At 47.8% G+C, this 19,126-nt stretch overlaps 1 protein-coding gene and 1 long non-coding RNA gene across 14 annotated transcripts in view; one reads left to right on the top strand and one right to left on the bottom strand.

Annotated features, from left to right (window-relative positions):
* Nucleotides 1-12,991, bottom strand: part of RANBP3 (RAN binding protein 3) — a 53,936-nt gene extending 40,945 nt beyond the window's left edge. For 5 of the 13 annotated variants that reach the window (XM_072787649.1, XM_072787651.1, XM_072787652.1 and 2 more), the window contains exon 1: nucleotides 12,952-12,991. In XM_072787649.1, coding sequence (XP_072643750.1) covers nucleotides 12,952-12,976 — 25 coding nt within the window. In that variant the 5' untranslated portion in view covers nucleotides 12,977-12,991. Of the gene's footprint in view, nucleotides 1-12,156; nucleotides 12,298-12,951 lie in introns of those variants that run through there. The other 8 variants (XM_072787648.1, XM_072787650.1, XM_072787661.1 and 5 more) reach the window with 4 other exon arrangements.
* On the top strand, nucleotides 12,311-17,082 carry LOC140611002 (uncharacterized). The gene is made up of 2 exons (XR_012012387.1): nucleotides 12,311-12,607; nucleotides 16,905-17,082. It is a non-coding gene; the product is annotated as an uncharacterized lncRNA (long non-coding RNA).
* The last annotated feature ends 2,044 nt before the right edge of the window (nucleotides 17,083-19,126 follow it).

Genomic DNA, 19,126 nt, shown 5'->3' with positions numbered 1-19,126 from the left:
ACAGAAATCCCAAATGGGGTTTCCCAAAACCGCAGGATGGTTTCATACATGAGCTAGCAGTCGACAAGTGCATATTAATGGGCTGGGCAGGCACTCTGTGCATTACACATCTCACCTCTCTGACTCTTAGCAACCACTTTTGGAGAGAGGTCATAGCAACATCCTTATTTTACAGGAAACTCAGAGGGTGAGTGACTTGTCCAAGGTAGAGTTGGGTCTCCAACTGCATCTGAGCTATGCTGTCGTCCACATACAAGTGCCAGAGGGAGAACTTATGACTTCAGTTTGCTTCCTCCCCTATTTTCTACCCGGGTGGGCCTTGGAGCTAAGATATAGACACTTTTTTTCTTCTGAGAAGTAGCATCAGGAAGAAAGCAGCTGCCAGTCATCATTCCAGAAAAAGCACAAAGGAAACTAGAGGGTGACCGATGAGTTTGGGGTGCGGGGTGGGGGAGGAGGCTGAGGCTTTCAAGTCAAGTGACCCTCTGACCCAGACAAGGGTGTAATGAGGCCAACAGCAGATCCTTAGGATCATCAAGGACAGAATGAAGACACATTCCAAGATGTGGATGCTCTATGGTGAAACAAGATGTGCTGTCTTCATCTTTCAAAGGTTTAACCACACAATGCACTGCAGAACATATTCAGAATTTAGGCTGAACACAAACACATTCTCTTCATGCTGTGGAAGGAGTAAAGTACACAAATACTATGGGCAGGCCTGCTGTGCAACAAGCTGACACCCCCAGGGGCTGCCTCCAACCTTTGTCTCTGAGGACTGTCCATTAAACTAAACAGAATAAGTAGGCCCAGGAAAACACACAGAGAAGTGAATCTGGAATATCTTGACCCATTCTGTTTATTCCCCTCCTAAATGATGACTCAAACACCTGCCAGGAAACAGCCCCCATGTGGAAAGCCACTTGGAATTCCTGACCAAAATGTCAGCAAGGTACTTGTGTAAAATGAGCTTTAATCCTGGGCTGATGTGTCTTAATCTTCTTATCTGTGCAAAAAATATGGAAAGGATCTTGGCAACAAAAATAACAGTCTGTTAAGACGTGACAACTGCTTTAATCCTACAACACTTACTATCTCAACCCTTCAAGTCATTTCTTTTCTCAAGAATTATTATAAACAGTTCTGAGCAGCAACATAAAGGTGAATTTGTCATTGATGTGTCAACTGTATTCTCAAACTAATTCTCTGGTAAAGAATGGAAGTGATCTCAAACATGCTGTTGCTAGGTGATGCCTCTCTTGATCTCAGTGTCCCGAATACTCAGTGGCCACCCAGCCCAGCTATTAGAGGGTGATGGGCCCCTTAATTCCTTTTTCCATACTCGAATGTGTTTTTCCCCAGGCAACTCTCAATTGGCCTCAGGGAGATTATAGGGGGCACAGTTTTGGAGATGACGGTATCTTTTATTTTATGCACTTCTTTCTGGAATGCTCTTCATCCTGTCATTACCTTCACCTACTAAAACCAAGCCACTTTTCTTTTCTTTTTTTTTTTTTTGAGCAAGCCACTTTTCAATGCTCTAATCTAACTGCTGTGTCCCTATACCTCAAACAACAGGAGCAACAAGCAACTGATATTTGCGCAACAGTCTTTACTAGACCCAGCAGTAGGTGCTTTACCTACCCAGTCTCCTCTGATGTCTTCACATCCCTGTGATGTGCACATTATTTATCATCTCTGATCTACGAACTTGAAATGTTCACATGAAATAAGACAGGCCTCAGGCAGATAGATAGTGCTTTGCTTAAAGTCACAAAGTTGGTAAGTGGCAGAGCTGGGACCAGGACCCTAAGTCTGACTTCCAAGCTGGGTGCCTCAGGTCCCCTGAGGTCCCACCAAAGGCCAAGTCCCATTCTGCCTTCTTCACTTCTACACAAACTGGCCCTGTGGTCAAACCTTCCTATTCCTTCCCCCACCCCACTCATCGACATAAGTGGCTGTGACAGAACCTGTCTTGAATCCAAGAGAAACCCCACAAACTTATTAAATAAATCCTAAAAGTCAGCAACTTCACCAGAAAGTAAGAAATTCAGGGTGACAGCTTTGCAGCACTTTTCTGTTCACCCACGAGGTGATGGGACACGACAGAGCCGAGGTGAACTCAAAGGAGCTGAAAACTGGGGGAAAGTTCCAGGAAAGACAACGGAAATCCACCCCCAGGAAGGAAATCCAAGGACCACAGAACTTCCGCTGAGGCGGCAGACCAAAACTGATGAAACGCAGGCTCTGGTTTTTGTGGGCATTCAAATTGGTCTCAAGCACTTGTGGCTGGGCTCCTGGGAAACTCAGCGGACCTTCCCCATTCCCCCAAAGTCCAACAGGGATGGTGATACACCCCGGGCAGTTCCAAGGAGGATTAATGAAATGATGCAAAGTGTTTGGGAAGTGGCTAGCACACAACAGGAATTCTACCTTGGCATTATTTTCATTATTATAATTATACCTAGAAGACTGCAAAGAACACCAATGCCACCTTAAAGCATCAATCTTGGATTCAAGGACTATCTCCAATCCCTAGGTCCCCAATAATGATAAAGGCCTTAAAATTTGGCCTTGTCTAAAGCTGCCCAGATGCCGGGACAACTTACATCCTCAGCTGCTCACAATTCCTCAAGTCATGACCTGATGGAAGGCCAATGAGTTAAGCCTTGCTCGTATGATTTACTAAGCACCTACCTACCATGTGCTAGGCACAAGCAGGGTGGTGGGAAAGAGTACAAGGTGGGAGCTGTAGGGCGAGTGGTTGGGTATGGCCACCCTAAGGAGTCATTTGAACCTCAAACATAAAGGAGTGAGGCAGGTGAAGGCAGAGTATACTGTGCAGGGTATGAAAGAAACCTAGAGGCTAACACGGGGGAAAGGGCCATGGTGAGGAGTCTGGATTTATCCTGTTTAAAGGGAGGTCAGAGGAGTGATATGACCCGGTTTATATTTTTAAAGGGTCACGCTGGCAGTGGTCCTTACGCAATTCTTCCCATTTTTGTGTGTGAGGCAAGTTTGGTAATAGAATGCTAGGGAAGCCTTCCTGGGGGTGGGGGCTGGGGAGGTCTGGTCTCATGGAGGCAGCACACGCGGGGGGACCAGTGAGAGCCTTTAGGAGCCATCCAGGTGACAAGTGGCAGTGATGACGGTAACCTAGGCCGGTCCCATTGCCTTGGAGCCAGGGCAAAACAGGGCAAAGTGGGTATTCTGGCAGATTCTGGGGACTGAGCTGCTGGAGCTCAGCTGCGCACAGACTGAGAGGATCTTAATGGACTGTGAAAGACGGTCGTGCTCTCTCAGAGGCAGGTGTGGTCAGCTACAAGTCCTGCTCCTCTGGCAATAAAAGCTCCCGACAAGGGGTCCTCCAGTGGTGCTCATAATGACGGATCCAGGCCCTGGGCTCTCAGGACCCCCAGAGGCCCATCAGTATGACAAGACATCCTTTCCCTTCGGAGTGCAGGGTAGCTGGTTTCCTCACTCCCATGTCCTGAGAAAGGCGAACTCTCAAGAACCGGGTGCCCCACTCCCACTCTGCTATTACAAATGTGACACAGGCATTCATTCTGGGTCAAGAAATTCCCAAGATTCCATGTGGCAAACCTGGAGGAGTTTAACTAAAGCAAAAGCATTTTAAACTTATTGCATAAAGCAAGGCCTGCCTTCTAAACATGTGCTCGGGCAACTACTATCATCTCTGCAAACACCTATTTCTTTAGTAGGAGAGTGATAGCCAAGCATAGTACCCTACGGTTTTGCAGAGAACAGGTGCCCGTGAAGTCAATGAAATTGATTCACCACAAAGGATGAGCATTGGCTCCCAGACTCTATGGCTGGAAGCAGGCACACTGTATCAGTTGACCCTCCCTGCTTATGTGGCCTTTGGCTTCAGCCCTGCGACACGGAATGGCCTGGACCCAGAGTTTCTCTGAAGGTCCTTACATTGAACCCGAGATAGTGTTGAAGGTCATGGAAAACACTGTTCCATCTTCACAGGGATATGAAGTCCACGATGCCTCCTCATCTGCCAAAAGGTCACAATGGACATAGGAGGCTGGGAGGGTAGGCCCTAAATTCCATTTGGCAAATAATCTATTCCTGGATAGTTTTACTTAATCTCATAACCCAGTGCTTCTCACCCAGGGGTGATTTTGGCCCTTGGGGACATTAGGCAAAGTCTGGAGATAGTTTCAGTTATCATAATATGGCGAACTGCTAATGGCACCTCATGGATGGAGACCAGAGATGCTGATCAACATCCTAGAGTGCACAGGAGGGTCCCCAAACCAATCTCAAAGTTAACTATGCTGCAATTGAGAAATTGTGCTTTATTTGGAAAAAGACTGAGTTAGATCCCTAACTCCCATTATACATCAAACTAAGTTCCCAGTGAGTCAGACAGTACAAACTGAGGTGACCCCCTACCTTCTGTGAGTCACTTCTCTCCCTCCCCACACTTTGTATATTTAAATGTGTGCAGCATCCTAGGTTCACAGGTCAGACGACTAGGGAATGTAGTCTCTTGGGGGTCAATGGACTCCCCTAACCCAGGGGTTCTTAAATTCAGGCAATTCCGCCTGAGGCGACATCTGACAATGTCTGTAGACATTTTTCCTTGGCATGACTAAGGGTAGGGGGTTCCACTGGCATAATGTGGGTAGAAGCCATGTCTTAACATGTGAGAAATTAAAACCAAGAAAATAACCAAAACGTTACCTTATTTAGGATAAAAAGAGTAAAGGCTTAAACAACATACTTTTATGAAAAGTAACTTTTTAAAACAAAAAAAAATCAGTGAGAAAAATGGCATTATTTCATATTTTGACAAATCTGCTTAATATCTGGCTTAAGAAAAGACAGCTAAAGTCACTTATCTGCTTCTGCAGTCCATCTGTTGCTGTATCACACTATTATAACCTTTGGATAAAACTCCACTGTCCATTCACAAGAGAATGAGAGTGGAAAGGGCAAACAATGTCTTTGTATTATTATGAAAATAGTTTGGAATTTGCAGTCCCCTTGAAAAGGTCTTAGGGACTCCCCGGGGCCCTGGACCATCTTGGAGAATTGCTACCATATGCTCCTCTCTGAGTACTAGCATTCTGAGGATAGTGAATCCTGAATTCATTACAGACCGTCAAAAGCTTTATGCTGAGTTTCTATGCTAACAAGCAGAGACAGCTGCATATAAGAGGTGGTACCACAGGGCTGAAACCCAAATGCCAACCAAGGTCAGGCAGGCACTGGAAAAGAAGGAAGCAGGCCAGGTCCCAAACTACTTGGTACAGACTGTGGTGTCCCAGAGGGCACACAGTCTATCTTTTTATTTTGAGCACCCCAAGTTTTTTTATTTGCAGACACATCTTACATATTTGTGATCACTGTGTCTACAATTTTCATTTGATGTTCTCTCCTGTGAGTTTCATATGTTTGCTGTTTGCTATGCCTTCAACATTTTAATTGTGGCCACACAGTCTATCTTTTTTTTTTTTTTTTTAAGATTTGTTTATTCATTCAGAGAGAGAGAGAGAGACAGGCAGAGACACAGGCAGAGGGAGAAGCAAGCTCCGTGCAGGAAGCCCGACTCGGGACTCGATCCCGGGTCTCCAGGATCACGTCCTGGGCTGCAGGCGGCACTAAACCGCTACGCCACCGGGGCTGCCCCATACAGTCTATCTTAAGAGTGGCAGCTGCTCCTCAGTCCTGGCAACTCATTCCTGCACAAGATCACTGGGAAAGCTGGTCCTGCTTTTCAAGAAAAATCAGAGACCGGGATTACTTTTTCCATGAAATCTCAGAATTCTTAAGTGTTGGTTCCTAATTAAAAACAGACAAAAGGGATGCTTGGGTGACTTAGTGGCTGAGCATCTGCCTGCGATCAGGTCATGATCCCGGGGTCCTGGGATGGAGTTCCACATCGGGCTTTCTGTGGGGAGCCTGCTTCTCCCTCTGCCTGTGTCTCTCATGAATAAATAAAATCTTAAGCAAACAAACAAAAATCCCTAAACGGGCCAAATTAAACATGTCCGCTTGCCCCCGAAGCAAGTTTACCACTTCTACCTGTGGCTTTTGACTCTGGCTTCATGTTTAAAACATCTGTAGAGCTTTGGCCTAGACATCAGTTTTTATTTTCCTCAACAGGCTCCTTAAACAAGCGAGGGCTAAGACTCACGGTAAGTACTAGGTAGGCAACAGCACCGAGTGCCCAGATGCCCAGATTGCCAAGGAAGAAGCAAACTGTGGACAGGCAGGGTTTTTTTTCTCTGAGCCCTATGCTATACGGTTTTCTACCAAGTAGAGCAAAGTCACACCGACTACAAACAAGACTCCATAGGACCCAGGAAGGGTACTGTGGGTAGGTGGCAAAAACAAATCCCTTTTAAACAAAACAAAGAACTCTTGCTGCTTGCTGCCACCTTCAACAGCACCACTAGATCCTGAATAGATAATGCTGCAAACCCACCTGCCTCAGGATTGCTTCACAGTACCATGGAGAGCTACCAAGGCTGGGCCAAGTTAACACCAGCCATCTCTGTGGCCTGACGTTCTCCAGGTTTTCATAACAGGAGAAAGGTCCTTCTCAGATTCCCCAAATGGTCCTCATCTCCCACTCTGCCCTGGCCTATTCTCTGTGCCCAAATTCACTAACTAGGTCAGAATTGAACTGGTACCTAAAATGCCCCCTTTGCCACTCTCACACACTGTCACTCTTCCAAATGCCATGTGAGCTTGTCTGCTCTAACCTCACCTAGTTGCTGCTGCCTCCACTTACTCTAACTCCCCCACAGTATAAACACACCAGATCCTCACTAGCCCTGACAACCAATGAATGTGCGACGCTTACAGGACTGCTGGGGTAATCCCGTTTTCCAGTTAACTGAGAGGCAGGCTGAAGACTTGGTTCAAAAGTTTTGCAGAACTACAACCTTTTCGATCTATGCAGTAGAACCAAAACTTATTTTCTTCAAAACATATAAAAATGTAGCCTTGGAGGTAGCATGACACCACTCAGCTACCACCAGGCCCATCTGCTACAGATATAAGAGGCACTAGAGTCACACATACACATTCTGATCTCAGAACAAATTCCAGAGTTAATGTTTATCATAACTTCATGAAAAATTTTAAAACAGTTGTCTCTCACTTATCCTAAAAATAAGTTTAGGGTAGGGGAAGGGATGGTGAGAATTTAGTGAATTGAGCATTCCAACGGTTTTAGTTTCTAGATCAACAATAAAAATTCACTTGTATCTCATTCTCTCAGGTGTTAAGTAAGGAGAAAAGTGAGGTGAAAAGCCAAACCATCCTTGAAAATCTCTAGAGTAGCATTTGGTTAGGCTAAATAAGAGGTTTTCAAATGTGGGCAACTTTGTACCCCTCTACCCCAGGACACTGGGCAATGTCTGCAGACGTTCTTGGTCGTCACATCTGCGGGAGGGAGGAGGGTGCTATTGGCATCTAGTGGGAAGAGATCAGAGAAACTGATCAACATCCTACAAGGCCCGGGGCGGCACATATGCCGAAGAATTACCTGGCCACAAATGTCTATAGTGTCAAGGCTGAGAAGCCTGGGCTAGGTGATCATGTGGAAGGCAAGACAGAACCCAGGAGGGCTGACAGTCCAGCTCTGGCTGGCCATCTCAACAGTGGGTTCACTTCACCTATACTATTCACACTCATTTCTTGCTCTCTCTCTGCTGAGCATTTATGCAAAACCAGTCCACATTATGAGTTCACTATAGTAAAAAACAGCTACTCTATACTGGCTGTTTATTACTATGTGTGCAGATGAGTATTAAATAATTCAGATGCATTAATTCATCCAATGCTCACAGCAGCCATGAAATACACATGATTTTCATTTTACTGGTGAGGAAACTGAGGCTCAAAGGAGTTAAGTCACTCAGAGTATGTGGAAGAGTCAAAACACAAACCCAGTTCTCTGCAAGGCAAAGCCTGTGCCCTGCCATTACTTTATACCAGTGGGTCTTACCCTGGAGCGTGGTTCTCCACTCCCTGCACTGGGACATACTGCAATGTCTGAGGACATTTTTGGTTGTCATGACCCCTGGGGTAGGGGTGCAGGGGAGAGTGTGTGCTACTAGCATACAGTGGTAGAGTTAGGGACAGTGCTACGCCACTAAACATCCTACAATGTATAGGACAGCCCTCACTCATACAGAATCATCTGGCTCAAAAATGTAGGTAGGGGCAAAGTCGAGAATGCTGATTTATACCATGTCCACAGGCCAGAAAGGATTCATATGCATATGGCATCTTTAAACACTGGGATCTGGAATCCAAGATATCTTACAGCTAAAACAGATTTTACTCACCCCCTACCCATTCTTTATTTTTACCAGATACAAAACTCTGCATTCAAATCTTGACATCCATCTACAATGCAGAGTAACTTCAGGGATAGGATGATTAATGAGTTTGAGATATATGAATAGCAAAATGCCAAGGAGAAGAAGAGAATATCCCTGGACACAAGTGTAAAACACACACACAGTCTCTCTCCTAGGAGAGAAGCATTCCAACTGGACTTTGAAAGTCACAGACTATAGAAGTACCAAGAAAGGGCTGTGGGAGTTGCTGTCACCATCCCTGAAGAGATCACCATGGCAACGAAGGCCAACAAGATGCTGTATTAGATACACAATTGGAAACGTTTATTTGTGTACAAGCACAGCACACCTAACCTGCACTACTCAAGCCAATGGTTCTCAACCCTGGCTGCACATCTGAATCACCCATGCTGCTTTCTTACCATACAAATGCCCAGGGCCCACCTGACATCTTACAGAATTGGAAGGTGGGGATTAAGTCTTTGTGGTTTTAAGAAAGCTGCCCCAGTGATTCTGATGCTCAGCTCAGGTGCATAGTCATTGCCTCAGACACAGAGAGAGGTGGTGATGGCCCAGAGAAGAGAGACAGAAGGGTTGGGTATGAAGGAGGACCAGCTTGGAATACCACTGTGGAAAAACAGAAGCTAAGAGGGCATTTGACTGGAGCTAAAACAGCAAGAGGAAAAGCACACATACGGGGCAGTCCCTAAAGTTTCAAAATGCATAAGCAAGAAAGCCCTAGTTTACATAGTGAATAATAAATTAAACATCCCAGCAGGCTGTACAAGCCAAAAGCCATTAAGAGTTATGTCCTGAGGACAACTGAGCCAGAACTAGTGTCAGAGGCAAAGTATTGAGTGTGGCATTTACTAGGAAAAAACTTTAAGTACAAAGCATTCCATTCTTCTATTTTATACTAACCATTCAATTATGCAATCTATAGCTCATGTGTAGTCCATTTGCTAGAAATGTTATCCCTGGAAAACAGGAATCCATAATTTTCCCGTTGTGTTCAAAAGTATGCCTCACAATCAGGGTCCTCACTGATGAATTCAGTCATTCATTCAACGGACATTTCTTGGATACCTACTCTGTGCCAGGCACTGTTCTAGATGTAGGGAATTCATCAGTGATCATAACAGAAAGAAATCCTTGCCCTCGTGAAGCTTATATTCTAAAGGTAGTCAAATAAACTTCACATGTCAGATGATGATATGTGCTTAGTAAAATAAAGTGGGATAAAGGGGATAGGGGATTAGAGTATGTGGATCCAATTTAAAATAGGTGGGCAGAGAGGTTCTCCATAATAAAGTAAAATATTTGAGTAAAAACTTGAAGGAGGTACAGGAGTGAACCACAGGGGGATATCTGGGAGGAAGACTGTTTCAGGAGCAGGGGAACCTGCAGGTCCAAAGGCATAAAAGAGGGAGTATATAGTCCATTCAAGGGACACTGAGGAAACCAGAGTGACCCAAGCAGAGCAAGTGAGGGAGAGAGTGGTGGAATGGGAGAAAAGGGAGGTATAAGGGGGCCAACTCTAGCTTCTGGGCTGAGTTGTTAGATGGGTACAAATGGAAGGGAGGCCCAAGAGGGGGAAACCGGCACTGGTAGTGAGAAGTGGTCACCTTCTGGAAATATTTTAAGATAGAACTGACAGGATTTGCTGGGGCATGAGAGAAAGAGAAAGAAAGAGTGAGTCAAGCAGGCCTTCAAGGTTTTTGGCCTGGGCAATTCAAAGAATGGACTTGCCACTACTACAAATGGGAGGAGGATTGTGGAGTGGACAGGTGTTGGGGACAAAGACAGGGATTTTGTTTGATGTGCCCATGAGACATTTAAATGTAGATCACTATGATGTTGGATATGTGAAGTCTTGAGTCTGTGAAAATTAATAATGGGAAAAACCTCACTAAAGCAGGCTCGGGGGGCTAGAAATGGAGGTCAGAAGGCGCTGCCTTACTATGGAATAGAAATTCAGGGGAGAACTGTCAGCTACAGCCCCCAACAGAAGAAACATCAACAGTACAAAAATATCAATTACTGGCCCTGACAAAAGAGGTATATTCTGTAAGAATCTTCTGTAAGAAATCGACTACCTCTGCATTAGCCAATGAGAAACCGTCATCACCCTGAAATGTTGCTTTTCTCCAACAGACTTCCAATTCAAAACGAGTTCTCACAATTTCCCCCATCTCCCTGTGATAATGTTCCTCTCCTCTGCGGTGAGACTTGCCTACGGTTTTTGCCGGTACCTGCTTGTCTGAAATTGTGATTCTGTTACTCCTGAATAAGCCCATCTGACCGTTATTATTTTTAAGATTAACAAGCTCAAGAAACCAAACGGGCCAAATGTGTAAAGACATAAAGTACGTCCTACTGATTCCCATTTACCCACTCCCTCTCCTGCCTTTTAACTGGTTCTTACAAACTGGAATGCCTCAACCCTCGGCTGGAGGAGGGCTACAGGACGAAATGGCAGGGGGTGGGGGGGCGTGTGTATGGGGGGGGGGCCGTGTGTATGGGGGGGCTGGGCTCGGAAGCCAGACCACCTGCTTCACATTTCTGCTGCTTACCAGCTGCGTCACTCACCTGCCTCGGACAAGTAACTCAACTGCTCTAACTCGGTTCCCTCACCGAGAGAACACGCTAAGCGCTAACAGTACCTCCTTCATGGATCTTTTGTGAGGAGTATTACAAGATCACAGAATTCAAGGCTTTGAATGGTACATGGTACTACCCCTCCCCCCACCCCCCGCGCCCCGCAACGCTCGGCCAGGTGGGCAGTTACTATTTCATTCATGCATTCTTACAGTTCAGTATGCAAACCTTAGGACACCCTCCCGGCAGCAGGGCGCGTGGGATGGGGGAAGAGGGCCAGGCAGGTGGACAGCTTGCTAGAACTACAGAGGTGCACCTAGAAACGGAGGGAGCTAAAAATAGGCCTCGGAAGTCCTGAGGCTACCGCGATATCAACACCACCATCGATGTAAGCAGACAGCAGCAGCTTGGGGAGTGCTTTCTCAAGAGGATGTGGAACTGTAACCTTGTCGAAAACGCTCGGGTGGGACGTCAGGAGGGAATTCACACACAGTCTCTGTCTTTCCCCTTCTCTGGAAGTGCAGCGATAAAGGGCCAAAAAAAGCAGCCGGGGCTTTCAGCGGTCCACACCCCGCGGCCGGGCCGAAATGCGGGGGGGCAAGGAAAAGGCGCGACTCTCAGGTCGCCACTGAGGATCCGGGGGGAACTGGCGGGAGCTGGGGGGCCGAGTTCGGGGAGGGTGGGGAACAGACCAGGTGTCCTCCACCCTCGACGTGGAGCATGCCCGCGTAGGACGAGAACCCCGCGGGATTCGGGGGTGGGCTTGCTCGGCGCCAGGCCGGAGAAGGGGGCGAGCCGGGCCCCCGGGAACGAGGCGGCGAGGGAGGGAGCGTGGCGCGGTGGGCGACGACCAGGCCCGGAGGTCTATTTACATCCGAGGCCAAGGCGCCGAGGCCGCGCCTCCCGCCCCCTTCAGGCTCGGACCCGGCCTGGGGAGCAGGAGGGCCTCAGGGCCGTGGCTCCAGCGCCCTCCCAGGCCCCCTGGCCGGACGGTGGCAGGGCCGAGGCTGCCGGGAGAGATGGGCCGGGCCGGGGAGCCCGGCCTGAGGGGACGCAATGGGGGGCGGCCGCGGGGCCCGCTGGGCCGCTATCTGGGAGCACACGGTCCCCGGCACTCCGCGGTGCTCACCCCTCGGGCTTGGGGCCCCTGGGCCTCCCACCGCCCGTCCCCCGGCCGCCAGCTGGCCCCCGACGGCGCCTCCCCTACCTTCGTTCGCCAGGTCCGCCATTTTACTTCCTTAAGCCCTCCCACAAGGCCCCGCGCCGGCCCGGGCTCGCCTGCTTTCTGCCAGAAACTCCCGCGCGTGCGCACTTCGCAAGCTGACTCCGAGCGAGGCCGGCAGCTCGCGCCTGCGCGCTGAGACCCGCGCGGAGTCGCGCTCCGGCAGGCGGTCCCGGCCCGGCCGCGCTCCGAGCACGCGCCTGCGCACTAACTGCCCCCCCGCCTCCTTTTCCCGCCGACCAAGGGGGCGTGGGCAGGGCAGGGCGCATGCGTAGTGAGCCTCGCGCGCGTCGCCGGCGACGCGGGAACGAACGTTCGGTGAGGCGGCGCGGAGAGGGCAGAGTTTCGACGCCCCGGCTTTCTGCTCGTTTTCCCGGAGTTCCCTGCGGTGGGAGCGTGAGCCGCCCAGGGAGCGGCGACCGAGGCCTTCCCCGAGGTGAACCTCTGGATCTGTGGGGGGCGGGAGCGGGGGCGGGGGCGGGGGGAGGTGCTGACCACGTGCTCAGGCCTGACGGGAGGCCGGCGGGGCGCCCGGTCGGCTGATGCCTCAGTTTCCCCTCCTGAGGGCCCAGTACTTCGGGCCAGCGTTTTCCTTAGGACACGTGGGGCCGTGGGGGAGGTGGGGGTCGGAGGTCAGAGATCGGGCAGGCAGGGCCGGTGGGGGAGGGGCCGCTGTGGCCTGGGGGCGCCTGGCGCGGGGCGGGGCGTCGAGCGTCGGCGTGTGAGAGGCGGGCGGGGCCGGCGGGAGGGTGTCGGGCCGCCGGCGCCTCCCCGGCTCACCTGCCCGGAGTCTGGCCGAGCGCATTCCTGGCTCTGCCCTGTGGCCGGGACGCAGGCCGCGCGGGGCCGGGCCGGGCTCGCCTCTCTCCCCGGGGCGCCGCCGCCGCCGCCGCCGCCGCCGCCGCGTGTGGGGCTCCGCGCCCCGGGGTCGCGCAGCGCGCCCGGCAGGGGAGTCTTTACACAGTGTGAAGTAGATCAGGGGCTCATCTTTCCTCCGCGCGTCCAGAGGGCCTTCTCGTGACTTTGGAGTAAATTCTAAACCTCTCGTGAAGGCTCACGGAGCTCCCGTGGCTTTGCTCTCATGCTCCCCGCCTGCCCGGTGCCGTTGAGCCTCAGGGGTCTCTCGGGCCTCGGAGCCTGCCGAACTCCTTCGGGCCCTCGGGTCTGTGCACCTGCTGGGCCCTGTGCCGGGGCCTTGGGTCCCGCGTCTACGCCGTGTGACTCCCGGCTCCACTCCTCTTCCATTGTGATCTAGACGAGCAGGCCCTACGGCCTGGCCTGTTGGCCGCATCTGGCTTGTGAGCTAAGAATGGTTTACACCTTCAATTGGTGGGGAGGAGAAAGATCAAAAGAAGAAGATCTCACGACATGTGAAAATTGTAGGAAGCTTCAATGTCAGTGTCCGCAATGTAATGGAAAACAGTCGCACTTACTAATGTACACATTGTCTGTGGCTGCTTTCGAGCTGCAGCAGCAGTGCCCACTCCTTTTTAACAGAGACTGGCCGGCAAAACGTAAAATATTCGCCATTTGGGTCTTTACAGAAAAAGCTTGCCAACCCCTCATCTACATGGTTTCCCTGTACACATCTGTGCAACCTCTGGGGAGTGGCAGATGTTTAACAACTGCTTCTCTGGGGGAGAATGTGTGTGTGTGCGCGCGCGCCAGTATGTGTGTATGTATATGTATTTATATGTGTGTGTGGTGTAGTTCATTGTAAATTTTATTTATGTTTTCCTACCACTTTCATAAGACTAGAGCACAGCTAATAAAACAATGAAACGAACCCTGGTTTGTAGTGGTGATTTGCTTGGTGTGACTACTTTAACCATGGCTGATTTCAGGCTACTAATGTGAACATCACTAATTGCAGAGCTAGAAGAGATGTTCAGAACACACTATATTTGTTTCTAGAGCTTGCTATTTTTTTTTTTCACTGCGGTTCCCAAATCACCAACATCAACATCACCTGGAAGCTTTTAGAAATACAGAATCCCAGGTCCTAAACCAGACCTTCACCAGAATCCACATTTTAACAAAATTCCCAAGGGCTTCCTATGCATGACAGACCTTCAGAAGCACTGTTCAGAAACTTTCATTTATTTTAGGGGGTGAGAGGTGGTTAATACTATTAAGAATTACACTAACTTTGTTTAACAGACACCTTGATTCTCCTACACTGGATTTTGCCACCAAAATATAAGCACAGGCCACAGATCTTGAGTTCTTTAGGAATAGCTAAAATGTCACTGCTGGAAAGGATTGACAGCATTGAGTTCATCTGGTCACCAGCAGTGTGTAGGCTTAGTTTTTCTTATTTTTAGTTTGTTGCATTATATTCATTGTTTGATTTTATATATGTTTTCTCTTGTCATTTTATATATCTTTTCTCTTGTATAGATAGATCTTCTTGCCCTTTACCATATGTCTAAACTCTATGACTCTTTTTTTTTTAAGATTTTATTTATTTATTCATAGAGATGCAGAGAGAGAGAGATGCAGAGACACAGGCAGAGGGAGAAGCAGGCTCCATGTAGAGAGCCTGACGTGGGACTCGATCCAGGGTCTCCAGATCACGCCCTGGGCTGCAGGCGGCGCTAAACCGCTGTGCCACCGGGCCTGCCCTAAACTCTGTGTCTCTTAATGAACTTAATACTTTTCTTTACACGCCTTTTTATTGGTTTACATTTACATTGAATAGAGTATATCACCATCCAAATAGAAAAACGCTAAGCCATGAATAGGAGATAATTGCAGAAATAAACATGAAAACAAAACAAGGGTTTTAAATTCTGGGTAGATACTGTTGTTAGTCAAGCTACCGAGCCCCAAGCCTGCCTCTTTGATGTTAAAGAGAGATTAGCAGAGTATTAGAGGGTTACTAAAGGCATATTATCACTCAGCATAAACTCTTCTTGACATGATGAGAAGTACTGAAAGAGAACTGAAAACGGAGAACTGTAAATCATGTGATTTGGTGTCATCTAATGCTATGTCTGCATGTCTCCTAAAGTAATTTCATACACCACATTCATCCCACACTTTGGGCAACTCCCAGAAACACGTCATCACTTGCTAAATATAATCCAGTTGTGGTTTTTCAAGGGACATAGATGCTAAACCTGTCAGCCTGATGAGCTAACTAAATTTCCACCGGTTTCACAGTTGTCTCCAAAGTGCCAATGGCTGCCAACATTTGCACCTTAGGCCTGTTTTTGCTTTATCTGGTCTCCTCTAACTAACTTCATCAATATTTACTTATTTATTAAATAACTATTCATCACTTACTGGTGGTAGTTCGAAAATATGGTCCCAAATTCTTGACCCTCTTTCCATCAAAAAAGGTGATCCCTGTTCCTTTCCCTTTATTGGGGGTGGACTCATTAGTGGTGGTTAAATACAGTACAGTGAAAATGACGCTATGTGGTCTAGGTCATAACAGGCAGGAAGGATGCAACTTTCATCTGCTTTGCTGGAACAGCAAACCTGAAAACCTTCAGTCTTCATGCAAACAATCCCATCTGTCTTGGCGCCATGCTGTAAGGAAGCCAAGACACAAACCACATTGTGGCAAAACCCTGAGAGAACTGCCCAGCTAGCCCTTCCTGTTCTTCAACACACAAACTATGAAAGATAAATGATGGTTGCTATTACAAGCCCTTGAGTCTAGGAGACAAGTGTTACACAGCAATATATATTCATAGTTCTACTGTGCATCAGGCACCATTCTGCATGTTGGGATGAACAAGACAGACCCTGGCTTCATGGAACTTTGCATTCTTTTGTAAGGATATTTACAATAGACAGGTAAACAAAGTAATATGAAATAGTGACTAGTGCTACAAAGAAAAGAAAACAGCATATTGTCACAGAGGAAAAGGGGATATTGGGGGTGCCTGAGTGGCTCAGTCAGTTAAGCATCTGACCCTAGATCTCAGCTCAGGTCTTGATCTCAGGGTCATGAGCTCAAACCCCAGCATGGAGCCTACTTAGAAAAAGGGAAGGAAGGAGGGAAGGAAAGAGAAAAGAAAGAAGAAAGAAAAAGAAAGAAAGAAAGAAAGAAAAGAGAAAGAGAGAAAGGCAAGAAAAGAAAGAAGAAAGAAAGAAAAGCAAGAAAGAAAGCAAGAAGAAAGAAAGAAAGATAGACAGATAGATTGGTCAGGGAAGCTCCCTCTGAGGAGGTGACATTTAGTAGAAGATCTGCGAGTATAAAAGTCCTAAAAAAAAAAAAAAAAAAAAAAAAAAAAGTCCTGAGGCAGGAACCAGTTTGGTGAGCTGGAGGAGCAGTGAGTTTCAGGTGGCTAGGGCAGAGTGAGGAAATGAGGTCAGGGAGGGGACAGTAAGGCCCTCATAAGCCACAGCAAAGAGTTTGGAGTTTTTCCTAATACAAAGGTTGGGAGTGGGAAATGGAGGGATCCAAGTGATTTATCCTAAACTGCTGATTGGCTGGCTTCTCCACTGCCTGCCTCCTCCCCGGCCCACCAGGAGACAAGTCTGAGGATCCCCTTGAGCCCTGGCTGTGCTCTGAGAACTGTGAACTTCCCTTCACAGTCAAGTTATAAATGGCTACATTTCTGGCGGTGGCATGTGCCCAGCCCCATGCTGAGATTGAAGACCCAGAGATTAATCAACTACACAGTTCCCCACCCTCAGTGAGCTCAGAGTCAGGTGAGGGCAAGGGAACTCATCCTGGGTTGCCTCCTCCACTCAGCACCCTTCCTGTCCTTCCTCAGTCCACAGGTGGCCTTCCTGACAGCAGGATGTCCCGTGTGGTCGATGCTGATGCTGATGGGGGGCTCCTGACCCAAGCTGGGTGCATCAGCTTCCTTCATTCCTCATGACTCCAGTGCAGCTCTTCCTGTCCATGGATCCTGTCCCTGTGCTTTAAATAAAACCACCTTTTTTGCACCAGAGATGTCTCAAGAATTCTTCCTTGGCCATCAGCTTTGAACCCTAACATCTTTCCTATACCTTCTTCATTAGGCTTCCTCAGGTATTAACATTTTGCATAACCACAGTACAATGATCAAAACTAAGAAATTCACATTGATTTACAATACTATTCATTAATACACCAATCTTACCTAAAGTTCAACTGTTGATCACAAACGATTTCTTCCCTCGTCCCAGGATCCAGTGCAGGATCCCACGCACTTAAATGTCATTTCTCCTTAGTCTCCTCAGTCTGGATCATTTCCTCAGTCTTATTTTTTCTTGACCATGACACTGGTAATGAGTACTCCCAGTTATTTGGAAGAATGCCAAATTAATTAATTTTGGCTTTGATTCATGTTTCCTCATGATTAAACTTAGGTTACCAGTTTTTGGCAGGAATAACATAGGAATGATGTGCCCATCTCAGTGCACCGTATCAGGAAGCACAAGATGTCACTTTGTACCACTCGTGATGATAATTTAGATCACTTGGTTTAAATAGCGTCTGCCAGATTACTACTTTTCCCATTGTGATTACTGAATATCTCTGAATCTATGTAAATAGAGAATATTTGAGGAAGAGAAGGATAAGCAGAAGAGGGAAAGAAGGTATCTCCTTCAATCTGTTGCCTGTGGTCTTTCCTATCTTGCATTGTTGCAATTTAGTAAACAAAACTGCCTCTAGTCTCAGCCAAAATCCCAGTTCCTTGTGTCCTGAGGGGAAAAGGATGTCGTTGTGTCACAGTGACCACTGGGGGGAGGCAGAGGATTCGGAAGTGATCAGTTCTTTCCTAAGTCACTGAACCTGATGGGGACTCAAAGGCTCTGTCAATTGGGGGTTTCAGCTGGGGGGTCTGGCATCTCCTGGGAACCAGGTCAGGTAGGCAGAGACAGAGCATGTCTTGGTTGCACCATGCTGGCTGCTCTGTGGATGATGCTCCTTTTTCTTTTTTTTTTTTTTTTGTGGATGATGCTCATAGTCCACCTCTGAAACAGTGCCTCTCCATCCTGGGAGACCTGGTGCTCCTGAGATTAAGGGAAAAAGGAGAAACTGCATAGGCTCCTGTGGGTCTTGGCAGCCAGGAGAGTTTAGCAGAATGGGTGGGGCACCTCCAGGAGAATCCTCACATTTCTGTTGCTTTCAGGATTAAATCAGCTCACAACTCAGACTTCCAGGTAAAAGTGTGAGATGGGTCCAGCACAGTGGGGTACTTACTACCTCGCACCCTCTCCTGCTTTCCCTGACTATCCAGTTTATGACTCTATCCAGTTCATGCCTCTGTCAACCATTTATTATCAACTATTGAGTGAATGCTTCTAGGTGCCCAGCGGTTGCTGGTCTGAGATAACCATTTGCCATTTTGAGATATCCAAGTAGAGGTGTCGGGTGAGCAGCCATATATCTGGAGCTGATGGAGGGGAGCTGTCAATCTGAGGTCGTGGGCCTCTAACTCCTGGAATGAAACCCTGGCTCCTGGCTAGGATCTAGGAAGCCTTCCATGTTACCTTCCCACTCTCCCACCCCCACCCCCGCACTCACCTTGCAGCCAGCCATACCGGCCTCCTCACTGCTACCCACATATGCCAAGCCCATTCCCTTCAGTGCCCACATAGAAGTGGTATTTAAATCCATGGGAGAAAGGTCGTTCCTCAAAAGAGAATCAGGGTGTTACTCCAAAAGAAGTGGAATGGACGCTTGATGGCAAAACCCCACAAATGTCTGGCACAGAGGATTCTAGAAGAGACCCAACACCTCAAAATAGGTTGAGAATTACTGGTTAGTACTTGTATCTTTTGATACATATGTATATTCAATACATTTCATATATCCAATATATTGTACATTTTACGCTGCATTATATGGCAGTCTAATACCATCTGGGTATATATGCACACATATTAAACTGAAATAAAAACTTTACAAAGTTTAGTTTATATTTATCCTGTCAACACTTCTCATGTTTTCTACTTCTATCTTGGTCCATTAAAAACAACTAAACTGATCGTAACCCACCAACTT

This window comes from Canis lupus, chromosome 19 (assembly GCF_048164855.1).
Source record: "Canis lupus baileyi chromosome 19, mCanLup2.hap1, whole genome shotgun sequence".
NCBI classification, from domain to species: Eukaryota; Metazoa; Chordata; class Mammalia; order Carnivora; family Canidae; genus Canis; species Canis lupus.
Note: the sequence above shows the minus strand (reverse complement) of the source record. Positions and strands in the feature narration are given on the sequence as shown.